The sequence below is a fragment of the Stegastes partitus genome, unplaced genomic scaffold, assembly GCF_000690725.1.
Source record: "Stegastes partitus isolate 25-593 unplaced genomic scaffold, Stegastes_partitus-1.0.2 Scaffold631, whole genome shotgun sequence".
In the NCBI taxonomy this organism is placed as follows: domain Eukaryota; kingdom Metazoa; phylum Chordata; class Actinopteri; family Pomacentridae; genus Stegastes; species Stegastes partitus.
Genome location: NW_007578362.1, coordinates 250,805 through 268,004, shown reverse-complemented (window position 1 = coordinate 268,004; position 17,200 = coordinate 250,805). Strand labels below are relative to the sequence as shown.

General features: G+C 40.0%; 1 protein-coding gene across 1 annotated transcript in view; it reads left to right on the top strand.

Moving 5' to 3' along the window:
- Positions 1–16,762, top strand: part of clvs2 (clavesin 2) — a 44,008-nt gene extending 27,246 nt beyond the window's left edge. The window contains exons 3-5 of the mRNA XM_008289679.1: positions 13,201–13,311; positions 14,250–14,482; positions 16,669–16,762. Of these exons, the coding sequence (XP_008287901.1) occupies positions 13,201–13,311; positions 14,250–14,482; positions 16,669–16,762 (438 nt within the window). The remainder of the gene's footprint in view (positions 1–13,200; positions 13,312–14,249; positions 14,483–16,668) is intronic.
- The last annotated feature ends 438 nt before the right edge of the window (positions 16,763–17,200 follow it).

Sequence of the window (17,200 nt, the reverse complement as noted above, 5' to 3'; positions counted from 1 at the left end):
TTTGAAACATCCTAGTAGACGTGTCAGGTGTGTTTTCACAGTCAGGTAACTTAGGTTTGTTATATGCTGCTTCTCAAAGGCTCTAGAGACCTATTAAGGTTTCTTAATTGAGGTAAAGAAGAGTAGCTTTTCAGATTTTTAGTGATGTAGTCCTGTGAGACTCTTTTGCTTTGTCCTCTACAGCTCCTCCGATCAGTGCGCTGAATATAGACGAGTATGTCTTGTTGTGTCTCACAGCTCTATAGCACTTGGTAGGCAGCTGAATGCAAGAATGAAGTTCTGTGGAAGTGTTCGAAACACGCTTAAAGCAAAATATATATTTAAGAAACGGTATTTCAGAGTATTAGGTCCCTTTCTGGTTGTTGATTAAATGTCTAAAAACTCATGTCTGTATATTAAAGTTACATAATTATACGTTTTTGTTTTTTTTCTGTCAAAATGATGTGTGTGCAGATCTACCCTCCTTATTCACATTGGCTCAAGCACACCAGCTCACTTACGATTCTGCTCAAACACTGAAACTACTCTACGATGCACAATGCCATACAGAACAGATGCTGAAGTGGAATAATGATCCACCTTACGAGGTGACAGGATTGCTGTAGATTCAGAAAAGCTCAGCTCTGACTTTAACTTGACTTGATGTATCTTCTAGCATATACATTTTTTTTGCTAACAAGTCAGCCATTACAACTTTATAAGTCTTTCTGACCCCAAGTGACTTCTGCTTCAACAAGTTTTGTTCTTGCAACAAAGAAAATGAGAACCCAGTCAGCTTCAGCTCGACATGACAGTATAAAATTATTCCGTATACATTCTAATTTCATCTCCTGTATGCACGAGGCGGGCTTCGTGTTCTGACAAGCGGAATGATTAATGGAAACTAAAATGACATTAGTGCAACCAGGTGAACTTTTGGAGTCACATTGTCCAGGAGCGGCTGACATCGGCCCGGTTCATGTGCTGTCTTCACCAGCGATGGAGTCAGACTCACAGACTCTCCTCTGGTTCCTCCAGCACCTTACGTTTCTGACTGAGTGGGCGATGAAAGCAAACTCAGGGCTGTTCTGGCTCCCGTCCTCTGCTTCCATCTCGTCTCATGCTGCTGTCACAGCTCCCATTTGATAAACTAAATAATAAATGAGCCGCCTGTGACTTGCAGGTTGTAGCTCTGTTCGACCTGATGTTACAGCTTCGGCAGGTTCCGCCATAAAATACGTGTTTTACACACCACAGAGCAGCTTTGATCCTTCTTTCTATTCCTCCCGTTGTCGTGTGAAAGCTGCCTCGTTTTCCTGCCGTCGTCCTGACAAAGGTCTGCTGGTTTTTTTCCCCCTTACTCTCCTGCTGCTGTAGTTTTAGAGATGCTCTCAGCGTCTGATCGATTTGTTCTTTATGTTCCAAGAAAATATGTTTACAGCCTAATTGGGTTTATTGGATTATGTGAATAATAACAGTGGTTGTTCTGGTTTCTCTGCCAGCGCCAGGTTATGTGTATAAATCAGCGGTGTTTATTTTAATGCTGTTTTTGGCGTCGGCTGCTGAATCACCTCCATCTAATGAGCTACAGTGAGCTCTGCTTTATTCATGCTTTGTATCTGATCAATGCTGGATTTTGAAGCTCTGTTTAGACACTGATATTTCTGAGTCACAAAAGCTCAAATGATACATGTGCAAATATCATTTTTGGATAAAATCATAGGATAAAAAGCTCATTAAAAAAATAATAAAGGATCCTTATATTTAGTTTTCAGAATCTGTGACAAAGATATATTCACCATATGTCTGACATTTCTTGCAACTTTCTGCTGACATATGAGCCGATATCTGTACGTCCATGATAAGATGCTGTGAGCCGATAGCAGCCACATTTATCAGTCCTGCTCTGATGCTTTATGACGGAGCACTTTGTGGGTGCTGATGTTGCAGCCAGCGTTGGGAGAAGTACTCAGATCCTTTACTTAAATCAAAGTGCCAATACCACACTGTAAAAAATCCCACGTAAGTAAAAGTACACAAGTATCAGCAAAACATTAAGTATTAAACGCCCTGGTTTGGTCCCTCTGACTGCTGTATTGGTACATCGTCAATGGATTGTTAATACTGAGGCATCAGTGTGTCAGCAGCAGCAGGTTCCTGTTGGAGCTGCTGCAGGTTTAAAATACTTTATATCCTGTATTTTTTTTTAATATACAGGAACAGCAGATACATTATAGCTCCTCACATGATTAATAAAAATAAACCAAAGTTCTGACACACAAATCTGAAGTTTTTGGGACTAATCTTTGATTTTTGCTGCGCTATCAGAGCATTTGGACATTTATTACAGTTATACCATGTGAAATTCCTATTTGGTGGAGCTGTTACCAACTCCTGAGACAGTGACCCAACTAAATGCTGATATTTGTGAAAAGCCAAAAAGCTTGTAAAGCACTGGTTTAATATTTAACAATGTTGTATTTATAAAGCTCCGTTGTGTAAAATCTGCACATAAAATTAAATAAAGCTGTGAGAGAATTGTAAAATAATGGAAGTATAAAGTAGCATAAGATTTTTAATTTCCAACAAGTCTTCTGTGATGAAAGCGGCGATAACAGATATTTTTTTTTTTTGTGATACCGGAGGGCTGCTGTGAACACTGACAGATCGTCTCCTTTTGGGTTGATGGGGTGAACTTTTTTATCAAACTGTTTGTTATTTACATGTCCAGCTGATACAAAGCAGCAACGTTAGCGTTCATTTTGAGATGCCGGCTGCATCCGGCTGCTGAGCAGATACTGTGAACCAAACGGCCTTTAAATTAAAACAAAGAGCTCAAAGATACCAAATCCATCGTGGGCGTTTTGGGTTATGTGGGAAACGTAGCTTCATCTACCTTTGCTCTTGAATCCTGAGTCTCGACTGCTATAGCTGCTTCAGATTTTTCTCACTTGAAAAATGTACATTTTCCATCTCCAGAAGGTGAAATGTCGATTGTACACCATTTAGTGTTTTTGCCATTTGAGAGTTTGTCAACCTGCTGGGCCACAATTCCAACATAATTACATCCAATCAGAGCTGCCTGTCGACGGTGGAGCTCTCAACAATTACGCTGCTTTGTGACAGTGAAGCAGTGGTAAATATTTCAAAAGACTCTCTTCAGAGCTCATATACAGCAGTGACTTTCAGCAGGACTGTGTTAAGGCCAATTTGCTCGTTTACAGCTATAGAAAGGGAAGGAAACACTAACTCATTAAATGTTCAGGAAACAGAAAACGGCAAGACAAATAAACGGCATAAAGATGTTTGTCATGCCGTCTTCAGATGACCTGATATGTAAATGTGAGCGCTGTACCTGCTGCTTGTCACACTCCGGTTCTTCCTCCCAACCTGACTGTTTTTGAAAGCTACAGCTGTTAAATATTCACCTAACCTGACAGTTACATAATACCTTTACAGGAGAAATCCTTTCAGTCATACTGGAGCTCTCTGAAGTGTTTCTCTGTAAACGCTGCAGGGTCTGAACTGCAGGTAACACTTTGCTTTTGCTTAGAGAAAAAGACCTGAAGTCAGGCACCAAATAACTGTGTTTTAAACCGATTTAATGCAGCAAGCCACGAAAATATGTCCATCCATCCATCCATCATCTATACCCCGCTTAATCCTCACTAAGGTCATGGGGGGCTGGAGTCTATCCCAGCTGACTCAGGGTGAAGGCAGGGGACACCCTGGACAGGTCACCAGTCTATCACAGGGCTACACTTAGAGACAGACAACCAAGCACACTCACATTCACACCTACGGACAATTTAGAATCACCAATTAACCTCAACATGTTTTTGGACTGTGTGGGAGGAAGCCGGAGAACCTGGAGAGAACCCACGCTGCACGGGGAGAACATGCAAACTCCATAGAAAGATCCCGGGTGTCCTAACTAGGACGCAAACCTTCTAGCTGCGAGTTTTCGGTGCTAACCACAGAGCCAAGATAATATGTGAAACCTCTGAATGCTTCCTGTGCACCTTCTGTAACTCTTATCATTTAGTCTTTGATTCAGGATCACATGTCAGCTACAGTAATTAGAGTCTTCTTCAGCTGTGAAACCCTTTTCTCCTGCAGCTTTTGTTTGCTTCGGTAAATTCAGCATCCTTAAGGAAGACTCACTGTTTGAGTCACAGAGCAGCTTGCAGTCCCGCCGGACAGATGTTTCAGTGAAGAGGCAGATGTGGCTGCTGACAATTGGCTGACTTCATCTGTTCTTTGCTTGAGCCATCACGGGCGAGTCGACGCGTCACATGAACGCCTGTGTGCCTTTAAACACACACAGTGTTTAGCCCACAGTGTCGGTGGCAGTCTGTCCATTTGTGTTTTATAACAGCAGCAGCAGAAATGACACTGATGCTGCATTCAAGTCACGCGGGACAGAAGGGAGTGATGGATGGAAGGACTGTTGAGGTTACGACTTGAAAGCTTTCACACCATCAAGCCTCAGTGGCATCTGTCGGTGCTCCCATGGACAGGCTATTATTCATAATGACTTTAAAGGAGGGCATTGTGCATTAGATAGGGGTTGACACACGTGTGTTTTCAGGGCAATACTGATGTTGATTATTAGTTATCAAGCAGACCGATAACTGATATACATATGTTGGAAAAATCTAAATCATAGTGTCAATTAAAATTTTTAAATGTTTAATCAAAAGAGACATTTTTTTACTATTTATTCTTCAATGTTGATTGGCTGTTAGTCGTGACATGTAACTAATCAGATGGTGCTGTAGATGGGACATGGCTTTGGACCACACAGTGGTGACTACAGCTAAAAAGAGCATCAGTAGAGCTTTATTCAATTATTCAATATTTCTGAACCCCAAAAATCCGAAAGGCATGTTGTTCTTTTTTCAAAAATGCAGAAATTTGCCATTTATCATAGCCAGAAACTGTAAAGACAGAAAAAAATCTTTGGATTTTCAACTTTCCGACAGTCCTTGAAGTAGTCGTGTGTGACATGCAGCTCTGTAAGAAGAATTAACCAGATCTAATTTTGAAAAAGTTTTAGAATTAAAACTTTATATATATTTAATAAATAGTATTCTATCAGTTTGTCTCATTTAAATAATTAGCAATTGCACAAAACGGAGCGAGTTCTTCACTCCTTTATGCAACTGAAAAGTCACCTGACGAAAATTCGGGGAGGCTGTGCTTTCTCAGAGCAGAGAGGAGACCAGGATGGAAACCAAAAATGAATGCTCAAAGAAAGTAAAATTTCTTTTTGTCTTCTTTTTTTTTTTATGACTCATGGCATTGTAGTTTTCTGCACAAAATGATTGATTTCTGAGTTCTCTCTCCTTCTATCAGCGGTTGTGCTGTTTCCACAGAGGTGCAGGACTTTATATTGCAGAGAAAAATGAGCTCACAGTGAGGAAAATTGCCATCGGTAGGAGAAAAATGTGCCTCCACAAGTCATCGTGTTTCATCTGTGTTTCTGCAACAAAGAAAGAAACAACGACACACCACTGTAGTTTACAGGAAATAAATGTTTTAATCTGACGACAGGCTCCAAATTGCTTGTAGCAGTGAAAAGGAAATATAAAAATGAGGAGGACACGCATCAGATCTGCTGATTGCACACCACATTTCATTTAGATAGTTTTAAAAAGATACATACATGGTTAAACTCCGGTCTTTGTGTTGCAAATTATATTCTTGAAGACAGATTCAAACCAATTGTTGACTTTATAATTCCATTTAATATGTGGATTTTGTTCTTGTCTGCTTTCCAATCATCTAAATAGTCCACTAATGTAAATCCGTGTAATAACGTACTGTTTGTTTGACTCTCAGTGTTATTTAGCACCAAATCAGAGCTTTCACACACACAAAAAATGAATAAATACAAAATCTCAGAGTCCCAGTTAGATGTACCTCTTGGTCATTAATGTGAAAGGTATCAGACACTGAATCTGCATAAACACTAAAACCTGATTTTGATTGGCTGAGACTCCTACCAAACCTGCATACGTACTTTTAGTCTTCACTTTTTATTATCAAATGACTATGAAACATATTAGGAGTGAAACTAATTAACTAAAATGTAAAGTAGGTGGAGAGAAAAAATAAAGAAATTTCAAGACAAAAAATGAACGGTCTCCTTTTTGGAAAACAATGAGAAGATTAGTTGTGAGTCATTACTATAATTACTGGAGAACAAAAAAGACCATCACCAATAAGATTGGCAGCTTCTGCGCCGCATTCTGCAGGTTGTGGCCTCAGGTTAGATTTAGAGGGAAATCTGCAGGGTTGCTTAATGTCACAAAGGAGGAGGTGGGTGCTGCTTTCTACAGCAAACCCAGCTTTAAAGAGAAAATCATTTCTAATGGGTTTATCCTTTTTTGCAGTGAAGCCACAAGCTCCCGGGAGGAAGAGCAGAGAGATGAAGCAACATCTAAATGTACAATTGTGTAAATAAATCTGATTGTTTTCTCCTCAGTTCCACATTTCGTCCAGTCGGTGTTAACGGATTTATCTCCATCTTCTGTCACCTTTAATTCTCTTCAACCTTTAGCTGTAAACTGAACACACTCAGCAGTGACCCGGAGCAGGAAGCCAAAAATAAATCCTCATTTGTTTAGAATCGACATTTGCTTCCCAGTGGCCGAACATCAAAGAAAATGCCAAAGTGGTTTTGACTGACTGGTTTCTGGAATTGGCAGTTTATGGAATATTTAAGCTGCTTACTTGCCAACGAGCTCCGTTAAAATTTTAGTATTTTTCAACTCTGTCAGAAGTGGATGAGATCGAGCATCAAAACCATCTTCTGGCAAGAAACATGGCTGAAGCCACAAGGTTTAATGCCATTCATTTGTCAGATTGTCTCTGTATTTGTGATGATTTACTGTATTGATTCTAAAAAAAACTGTTTCCTTCCTGTGTTATGTAAAGTTTTGGAGTGATGCTCCTGCAGTTTCGGTCTCTGAGCCGATGCAGGCAGCAATAACAGTGAGTTACAGGCAAATAAATAGAAAAGCAATAACACAATTCTGATTTAAATTTTTCTGAACAGTAATAAAGGTCTTGGGAGCTCTTGTAGTCCATGAAGTGTTTCCCTCCTTTCACACCAGCAGCTGTTAAAGTTAAGATGATGAGAATCTGACGCTGCAGAAAACACAGACATTCTGGAGACATTTTCTACACGTCTGAAAGATGTTGAACGACCAGAACATGCTGCACAGACGCTCATGTTCTCAGAGGATGACTCCTGCAGACTTTTATTTTGATCCTGAAGTCTCAGCTCTGCTCTGATTGGTCCACTCAGTAAAGATTGATGCTCAATTATACAGATCACAAGCACCTGAGAGATGAATGTGTTTGTATCTATATGCTCCTTGTTCTCCTTTCTGATGTTTCATGTAGATTGAAACTAAATGTTCTCAGAGCTGTCCACGTGTCACTGCACAGATTGACTTTTGCTTTGCGGGACTTTGACAGTTTTTGGCTTGAAATTCTTAAGATTTTTCAAACCCTTCGTCTTTCCATAAATAATGTTTCTGATACTCGTTCAGAGGTTTGCACTGTGAAGCAGGATTTAAGTTTAACAACATAATGTCAGTTTTAGTTGTTGGTTATCAGGGTTGTAACTGTGATTCACCAAGGTAGTGTATGCTGCACACCCAACCAGCATGTTACGTTCAGATTAACAGATCAGCATGCATCACTCTACATCCTGGAGCTCCATGTGCAGCTTTAAAGAGGATCTCCTGCTGATTGTCCAAACCCTTTTCTTTCCCTGATGAGTATAAGATATATAGTTTCTCAGCTTTATTTTATTTTTCTGGTGACTGCAACATAATTCAAAGCACTCTCCTCATTCTTCAGGCCTTTCTAAAGAGTTTTCAAACAGAGGCTGATGAAGCACTAAGGCCTCGTTGTAAGACTGGCAGGAAGCCTATTCACCAGTTTAAATGAATTTGTTCTTCACTTACACCCAAGTGTTCAGCATGGTCACATTTACACCTAAAAGAATGAAGCTAAATATGTTTCACATGCTGTTGGAATACATCTAAGCAACACATTCCATAGAATAGATAGTAGTCGCCTAATTACCGTCAAATCTACTTTATCAGAGGTGCCTTCAGGGGGGGGGCAGGAAGGTCCACGACCAGCCCTGAAATTATTTATTATTTGCTTAAAATGATAAATTATCTCCAACACTGAGACATCATTTGTGTCACAGCAGGACATTTGCAACAGTGTCATTATTGTGCAAATGGATGCAGAACGTGATCCCTTTAATTTATAAAGTTGCTTCCAAAATATGGCAACAGGAAGTCATGTAACAATGAAAACACGTTCTAATGTGTTATCAGTTGCTGTAGTTTGATAAATGTGGGCAAGATTTCTAGTTTTGGGATCATAAATAAACTCTGGATGTGTATTTTATGGAATAACATTTCTCACAGTGTCTTTCTTGACCTGTATGTGCCTGTGATTGGTCATTTTATGTGAACACACTCAGAGCTACATTTAGAAACCCTCGGTTGACTTACTGAGCTGATAATCAGCAGTGGTTGTTTGGTTAAGTGAAGCCAGATAACAAAAAGACAGCTTGAGTGTGTTGAACTTGTTCAGGATTCATGCTTTCCATGAGGTGTCGTCATCCTTTAACCACCACATGTGACCAGTGACAGGCTCCAGTCACTGGTTAATAATTGAGATAAACAAACAACTGATCGCTATCCGCTGCATGTTTTTGCAAAGATTTGGTTTAACTTTAACAAATGAAAAAGGCTTCGCTTTGTTCTCCTGCCAGACGATTTATCTGCTCGGCTGATTGGAGGAGGATGTTAAAAGCCACTTCGGCGTCTAAATTGGAGAGAGGAAGACATTAAAAATACTGACCTCCAAATTTGTTTGTTTTCTTTGTTCGTTGCACAAGAATCAAGCCTTTTGAGTTCTTTGCAGGCGGAAAACAATTTTGCATCTCAGACTGTTAATCATCCTTTTTCAGTAGTTTAGAAAAAGACAACAAAAGTGAAATGCAGGGAAATCATTTTCAAGCACATCCTTCTCTTTTCTCTCTCCTCCCTGCTCCTGATCTCCTTACATCATTCATTACCTCTTGGATCTGCTCTACCTTCTGTTATTCTCACTACTGTGCCCTCCACCTGTATTTGAACACCTCGTACCTGTTTCTTATCCTTCAGACATCACTTGGGTGAAGGCAGATCAATCCTTTAGCTGCCGTTCCTCCTCCTCCTGCTCCTCCAGTGCAGCAGAGGCCCTGCAGCTCATATTCCATTTTCAGTGTTTCATGTATAATGCAGCAGGTCCCTTCATCAAAGTGAAAATGTCTCTCAGAGCAGAGGGCAGGCCAGAGGTTCAGAGTCAGAGGAGCCCAGAGGGATCAGACAGCTGAGAGGAGGAAGGGCTGTCCGACCACCGCTTGGCCAAAACAGATTTCTTCATTACTGCCGCTGAATTTTTTGGGAAGCCTGATGGTGGTCAGGATTTCGCAACAAACACACATCTGCAATGTGATCCTGAGCCTCATATGCTATTTTAGTTTTATCATGGTGGGAACAGCATGTCTACATGCGTAGAGCGTACACAGAAACAAAACCTAAAACCATTTTAAAGGCATTTGGAAATATCTTTCATTGAAAATGTAAAAAAATTGTGAATCTCATCTGACTAATTGTAGCAACAGAGGAAAGATCAAGGAACCAGCACCAGATTTTAGGAATTCTATTTGTAACAAAGGAATGGATTAACAATTTCCTTTTTTATTTAGTCTGGTGTCTAATCTGCAGCTCAGGTGTGTTTTCCTTCAGATTTTCTCTGGGCTGGGACTGGGCCCTGTTTTGTTTCACTCCAGATATATTTTGTGAAAATTAAACTCGACCAGGAACTTCTTTAATCCTCTGTACCCCCAGCAGTCTTTGGGCTTTTTTTTTCTTTTCTCCTGTCACATTTTTATTCACTGTTGGCTCATTTTTCACTGCAATATAAAGTCCCACAACTGTTTTTTATGCAGTATGACAAAGTTATAGTGCAAAATGAATCATTAAGGAAGTAGATGTGTAGATAATACAGGTACAAAAATAATGGTTCTGCATTCAAAGATATTATACTAATTGTATTTGTTTACAATCTCACACTACTCAAACTGTTTTTCACACTCCTACTCTAGAAAGATGTTTCACCATGCCAAAGGTATCTTCCGACAACTTGTCAACAACTTGTTCCTCGATAAGCCGCTTTTAAGCCATGCTGCATTTATTTTTCTGATTGAGCAAGTTTTATGATGTTCAGAATGTTTAATCGTAAACCTAAAATTAGCTTAAACAGTTTTAAAGTTTCAAAGTTTGGGCACTGCATTCTTTTTTGAAACCTGGTAGAAATGAAAATCACAAGACTTTTTGTTTAGATGTTATTTACTACCAGTGTAAAAAATCTGGGGATAAACGGTGACACTGGAGGAAAGTCTTGTCTCGTCTCGACAGTGTGATATTTCTTCTGGAAATTTTGGCTTGATAGTCCCACTGGAGCAAAGATCAGGATGGATTTGTTCTCTGCACACTGTTATTGCTTTAAAAGACACTCTGTCACATACTGTTGGTCAAAGGTACCTGACAGGCTAATTGTTGTGTTAGATGAAAGGTCAGCACAATAAACAGGAATCCTCCTCCCGAGGCTGTGTATTAACGCACCAGTTTTCATGTAAATACGAACGCAGACGTCCAGAGACTGGATGTTGCTGCGGACGAAAGGAGACAGAAGCTTTGTACAGCCTGGTAGCCAACGTTGCTGCTATCGGAGCAAAGCCACCGGCGGCGACTTCGGCCTTGATGATTCATATCGGTCAAATCCTAATTTACAAACCTGGCCTGACCTCAGAGACTGCCACTGTCTCCGTCTCTCCCGCATACTGCCAACGATTTTTTATATAAATGTCAGCCCCGAGCCATTTTCATCAGCCAGCTCTGTTATGTCAGAATATAATCTCACCATACTGCTGGACCAAAGCCAAATTATGACTCACACACACGCGCAGTGGACTGTAATTATAATAATTGTGTCCAGCGTTCTAGGAAACACTGTGTTGGGCCTCGACTCCACACACACCAACCTGTATGAACAAGGACTCATTTCCCTGAGGCGTTCTGGTGCGGCGACTTCAAAATAGACCGGACCATTTCCTATTGACTATGAGATTAGAGCCCATTTACAGAACTAATCTAATGAAAAGGGACAGGAAACTCACAGAGGTAATTTTTCATTTGCTAGAACTCAAACACCATTGAAAAAAAAAAAAAAGTCCTTTTGGTTGAGACTGGCTATTTGTTATTTGTAAAACACAAAGAGTTTATTATCTTTTTCAAAAGACATTGATTAATATATAAGGGAATAATTAATTTGCAGCTGTTTTTTTAAAAGGTTGAACTTCATATCACCTCCTGAACATCTGCTCATGTGGTCTGTTACGTACACTGTGTGTTGCATTATGCAGTGGTTTCTATCTTTTTTTTGTCACTATATGCAGTTTTTCAGGTTGAAGTTCTGGCAAATAAACATTTTTAGAAAATGTCTGTGGGATAATTATCTGGTAGTTTAGACTTGATACGCTCATTTTGCCCAATGTTCTGCTTCAAAAAGCTGCTTCAAAAAGGAAATAGCATCAGATTAACAACATTTAAAACAGCAAAACACAACAGGCATGACAAACTCATTGCTTGTTTTCATTTTGCAGCTTTTGTTATCATTATTATTTATATAGAACGATACCTTGGGATTTTTTTATTTTGACATTCTTGTCTTGATATGACATTCTCTGAGACTGACCATGTGTAGTTCTACAGAAATAAAGAAAGACATTTTGTACAGGCTTCATTAAGACAGTATTTTGAAGTTGGTTTATATAGTTTGCTGATGATATACTGTTTTCTGTTACAGCAAAAGTGAAAGTAAAATAATAACCTGCAGTGCAACCATCATAATGCAAACAAACATTATAGAAGGTAAAAGGTCAGTGAGTACCAGCAGGTACTTCTAAGTCAGTTTCTACTTGAAATATGTGTAATATTTGATCTATTTGGAAAAAATGTTGACATTGTACTTCTGCTGCTTGTCTGCCCATTGATCTGCCTGCTGTTTCAAATGAGGAAAAAAAAAAAGAATTAGCAAACAAAATAAACAAAATCAGAGTATTTTTCATTTGGGAACAAAATAAACAATAGACCATGTGATTTATTTATTTGTTTATTTTGTATTATTGCTAAAAACTCAGAAACCTGTGTAACATCTGTTTTTAGTTTCCAAATGAAAAAAGATGAAAGGAATTGCAAAATGGGCCATGTTTAATTATTATTTTTATTTATTTATTCATTTTTTAATCTTGATACCTGAAACATTTTTTTTTCCATTTTTGGTTTTGAAACAAAGAGCAGAAGAAGAATGCTAATTACATAGCTCATCCATATGATACCCAGACTCCCTTTTCACCAGCTAAAGGGCTCTCAAGACATCATCGTGTCACAAAACACACATTTCTTTTGTAGGTTGAAGAGTGACGATAATAATGAGTGTAAAAGTATTTCTCTAAAGTCATATTGCACTGGTAGGCATAATGTAGCCTATACAGAAACATAGCTTCAACACATTTAATGTTTCATGTAAAATGTGGAACTATGCAGGCCCTGTGCAGCAGACAAGAAGCTTCCAGGACATCGAAATGGAAGCATTTGTATACATTAATATGAAATAAGGAAAGTAAGAGGGTACAGCTTCGACTTCTCAAAGGTAGAACGTGCTCACTGCCCTTCCAGTATAAATAGTATAAGGCTGTGTTGTGTGCTGCTTCTTCAAACAGGCATTTATGGCTGATCTTCACTGAAGCTGCTTTTTAAACTGTTTTTGGTTTTTTTTTTGTTCCCCTTGCTAGATCTTTTTGTTTTTGTTGTAGGTATTCTCCAAAATAACAAGAGATTGTTCTTCACTCATTAGAGGATGAAAAGTATTGTAAATGTAGTCTAAATGTGAACATTAAGTCAACATCATCAAATAGTCTATAAAAAAGCTTTCACTTCTGAAGCTGTTCTGAACGTCTTTTCACTGGAAAAACATTCACTGTTGACCAAATTAAAAAAACACTGATCAAGGGATTTTCCCGGGTTGTCTATTGTGTGTTCACCTGTTGCATTCTTTTGTTTCTGTTTCCAACAGGACAGTTTTCCTGCCAGATTTGGAGGGATCCACTTTGTGAACCAGCCCTGGTACATCCATGCTCTCTACACCGTCATTCGACCCTTCCTCAAAGACAAAACCAGGAAGAGGGTGAGCCAAGACATTTATCATTAGTCAGCTTTCAATTGTTACGAAACGAGGAAAAGACATTTCTATACTGTGTTCAATAGCTGTGGAGGTGAATTGAACTCCACTGGATATTAACACATTCTTGCATCTTTTAGAATAGATTTTCTATAATTATATAGTTTGTAAAAGTAATTGTGGTTAGGTTTCTTGCACAAAATGTCACAAACCATGTGGTGGCATGTGAGGTGTGTCAGAAAAGTTCAAGGACTGGTGTCAGAAAAGATATATTCCGGGATCCTCCACAGCCATCTTGATGTCGTCAACGTCTTCAAAACGGGTCCCCTTGATGACTCCCTTGAGCTGGGGGAAGAGGAAAAAATCCCACAGAGCCAGGTGGGGTGAGTAGGGAGGTTGCTCCAGCACGGCGATGATCTTCTCAGCCAGGAACTGTGGGATGCTCAGGGCATTGTGAGCAGGCGTGTTGTCATGGTGAAGCAGCCACGACTTGTCCTGCCACAACTCTCACCTCCTCTAGCTCGCTGAATGAAGCAAACACCACAGGATCTCTTTGTAGACGTGCTGATTGATCGTCTGAAGGGGAAAACTGGTAGTTTGTAGTTTGGGTTTGAAATCTATCTTTTGTGACACCAGTCCTGGAACTTTTCTGACACACCTCGTATAGACATATATAGCAACACATCAGCAGAGCTACATGTAGCTAAAACTCTGGCTAATAATTAGCTTCAAATTTCTATTATACAAAATGTTGCTCAAGTTATGAATAAGGACATTAAAGAAGAAGGCTTTGCTCACCAAAGATACCATCTGTGTCTGCATAAAAGCTGCTTAAATATACAGTGGATCAGCACAACTGTTAGGCTTTGTGATGTTTATTGTTCATGGTTGCAACATGCAGCCAGTATAAACTGTCTTACTCTTTGTTTTCTTTCCCTTTGCAGATCTTCATGCATGGTAACAACCTGAACAGCCTCCACCAGCTCATTCACCCTGAGATCTTGCCGTCAGAGCTCGGTGGGATGATGCCGCCGTACGATATGGGGACGTGGGCCCGAACGCTGCTGGACCACGCCTACGACGAGGAGACCGACTACTGTCCGGAGTCCTACACTCTGTCAGTACAAGACCTGGAGAGAGACCTGGAGAAGAACCTGTCCCCAAAAACCATGAAGAGGTCAGTTTTAACACCTCCGAACGTGTTAGTTGCCACCTTCACAGCAGATGTCTGTGGAAAGAGAGGTGTTACTTATTTCTTTCTCCGCCCAGAATATTTACAGCTGCTGCACAGATTCTGATGACTTGTTTTCTCTTTCCCACCTAATGGAGCCAGACAGATTTAAAAAATTAAATAGTGCATTTAAAGCTAATCTAGGGTGTGTTTCGCAGCAAATTACAGTATGACTAAGGCTGCACAGGCCAAAACACTTACAGTAATCCACTTATGTTCAACAGTGTCAAACAGAGCAGCAATATATTGTGAAAGTGATGAGGTTATCTTTGCATAATTAGAGTAAACAAATGAGATGATGATAATAATAGATGTATAATGCGTAGATCTGATCTCACTGTGGTCTTCTTGTCATCTTGGGACACTCTAAATGTTTTTCATCTGACTGAATACGACTTCTTGGCTTCTATATTTTTACAGAAAACGACAGTAAGTAATGTCAGAAAACATGACCTGTGTGTGATTCATGCAGGTCTGATAGAAAAAAGAAGCATAATGATGTAATCAGATAAAGATGTAAAGGATGAAACATTATATAAAGTAAATTTTAAAGAAAAAAAAAGGGAAAATTATTAAATGATGCTCAAAATGGAAACAATAAACGAACATACGAATATGAATCAATTTGATTGGACTAATTCAACTATACAAATATATAATATGCAATCAGCTAAATATGTTTTTAAATGGTGTAAACATCAATGTATTTAATGACAAAACCGCTCTCTTAAAGAATACGATAGTCTATTTTATGTCTCTGTAAGGTCGCATTGGTTAAATTCTATTTACTTCTGTCTTTACCTTCATGGGGATGTTAAAGTTTCATTTGCTCTTTGCTTGTTTGTTCGTGTAAAGGTTCTTTGGTGTGGTGCAGCTGTGAGTGTGTTTGACATTTCATGCAGTGTCATTCTGCCCTATAGGGCACCAGTATGATTCTCTGTGACAGTTAATCCTCTCACCACCTAAGAACATCAACTGACTCATTCACTCAAAGACATTTATACCCTAAAAGACGAACAGCACCGAGTTAAGACAGCAGACTGTCGCTGCAGGGCATCACCACCCTGCCAATCATCAATGGGTGATTAGTCACTTATAAGCTATGTGACACTGTGTGTTTAAAAAGCAAACTCACTTGAGCTGTTAATTCCATGAAGCTGAAATCTTTGGAGACCTTAAAATAGTATAGAGAGAAACTTAAAACATGTAAATTATTCCATTTGAGCAGCTATTTAGTAACGGTGGGAAGAAAAAACAAGAAGAAACTTCTGATAGAACCAGGCTGGGGGAGGGCAGACATCTGCCTCGACCAGCTAGAGTGAGGGTGAAGTGAAAAGGATAGCAGACAGAAAGAAACAACACTTAAGTGAATAATTAACGCTTTGGATATTAGACCAACAACTCCATATCAGAAACTTGTATGAGAGAACACAAAGATAGTGACGTGCAATAGTGGCATATAAATGTGTTCCAGCTCAGTGGCCGCAGGACGTGACTGTTGGACCCAAAACGAGAGGGAGACAGGTTAAAGGGAAAAACAGGTTTATTTGAGGGAATCCGGGGGAGTGAGGGACACCAGGAGGCAGGTGAGGAATCCGGGGCGATGCGTAGATTGGAGCCAATGGAGGAGGGTGTTTTCCCGTGTAGGTGCTCGTGGGAGGGAAAAGTCTGACTTGTGTTCCATGGAGTGATGGCTGGTGTGGCAGACCGAACGGCTGGACGCTTTGGGCTGGTGGAGGAGATGCTGAGGAGCAAGGAGAAAACAAACAGGTTACTTGTGAGCTCGAGAGTAAACCACATAAACTTAGCAAACGCGACTAAGCGGCCTGATGAACCACTCATGGAGTTGACAATCGTCCGGCACTGGAGCCCCAGTGAAGCTTTATCCAGTGCGCTGATGAGGGCAATGAGCTGCAGCTGTGCCAGCGTGGGAGCGTCCTCCTCCAGTCAGCCCCGCCTAGCCTTAAACCAACCAAGACAAATATGATTTAAACCAACCACTGCAGTTTCTTTAACCTCATTTAAATGTTCCAGGTTTAGTAACAGAAGTCTCACATCTGGATCTCAGTGAACGAGGAACCAAGAGGACCTACACAGTAATGCTGATCCTTCTGTGTTCTGTGTTCTCGCAGGTCTCAGTCGGTGGTGGAACCAGGGGTCCTGAAGCGACCAGACAAAGTCAAGAGCGAAGAAGACAACATGCAGCCGCTACTCTCGCTGGACTAAACCACACATTAACAGCTGACAAGCAAACGCAAATCAGTATTTACACACACAAATACACTGACTTACCTGTGCACATACTGGAAGCAACACGCGCCCCGAAAAACACCTTTCTCCAGAAAACGCTGCCGCAACTACTGCTGGATTCAAGTTTCTTTTGGACTCAAGAAAGAGCAGACGGCCAGAGACGAGAAGGACGTTTCCTCAGATCAAGGGCCATCCTAAGAGCTACTGGTGGTGTTCTATATATTTATTTATTTATTTAGTTATTTGTCAAGTGCCAATTCAAGAAACTGTAAATTAACGTCTTTAAACAATCCAGTACGGAGCAGGGAAGACACGGCTCGAGAGCGAGCAAAACTGAAAAGAGAGCAAATCGTGAAGGTGCCACATATGTGTGAAAACAGTGTTTCTTACCGTTGTATAGTATATAGATGATGA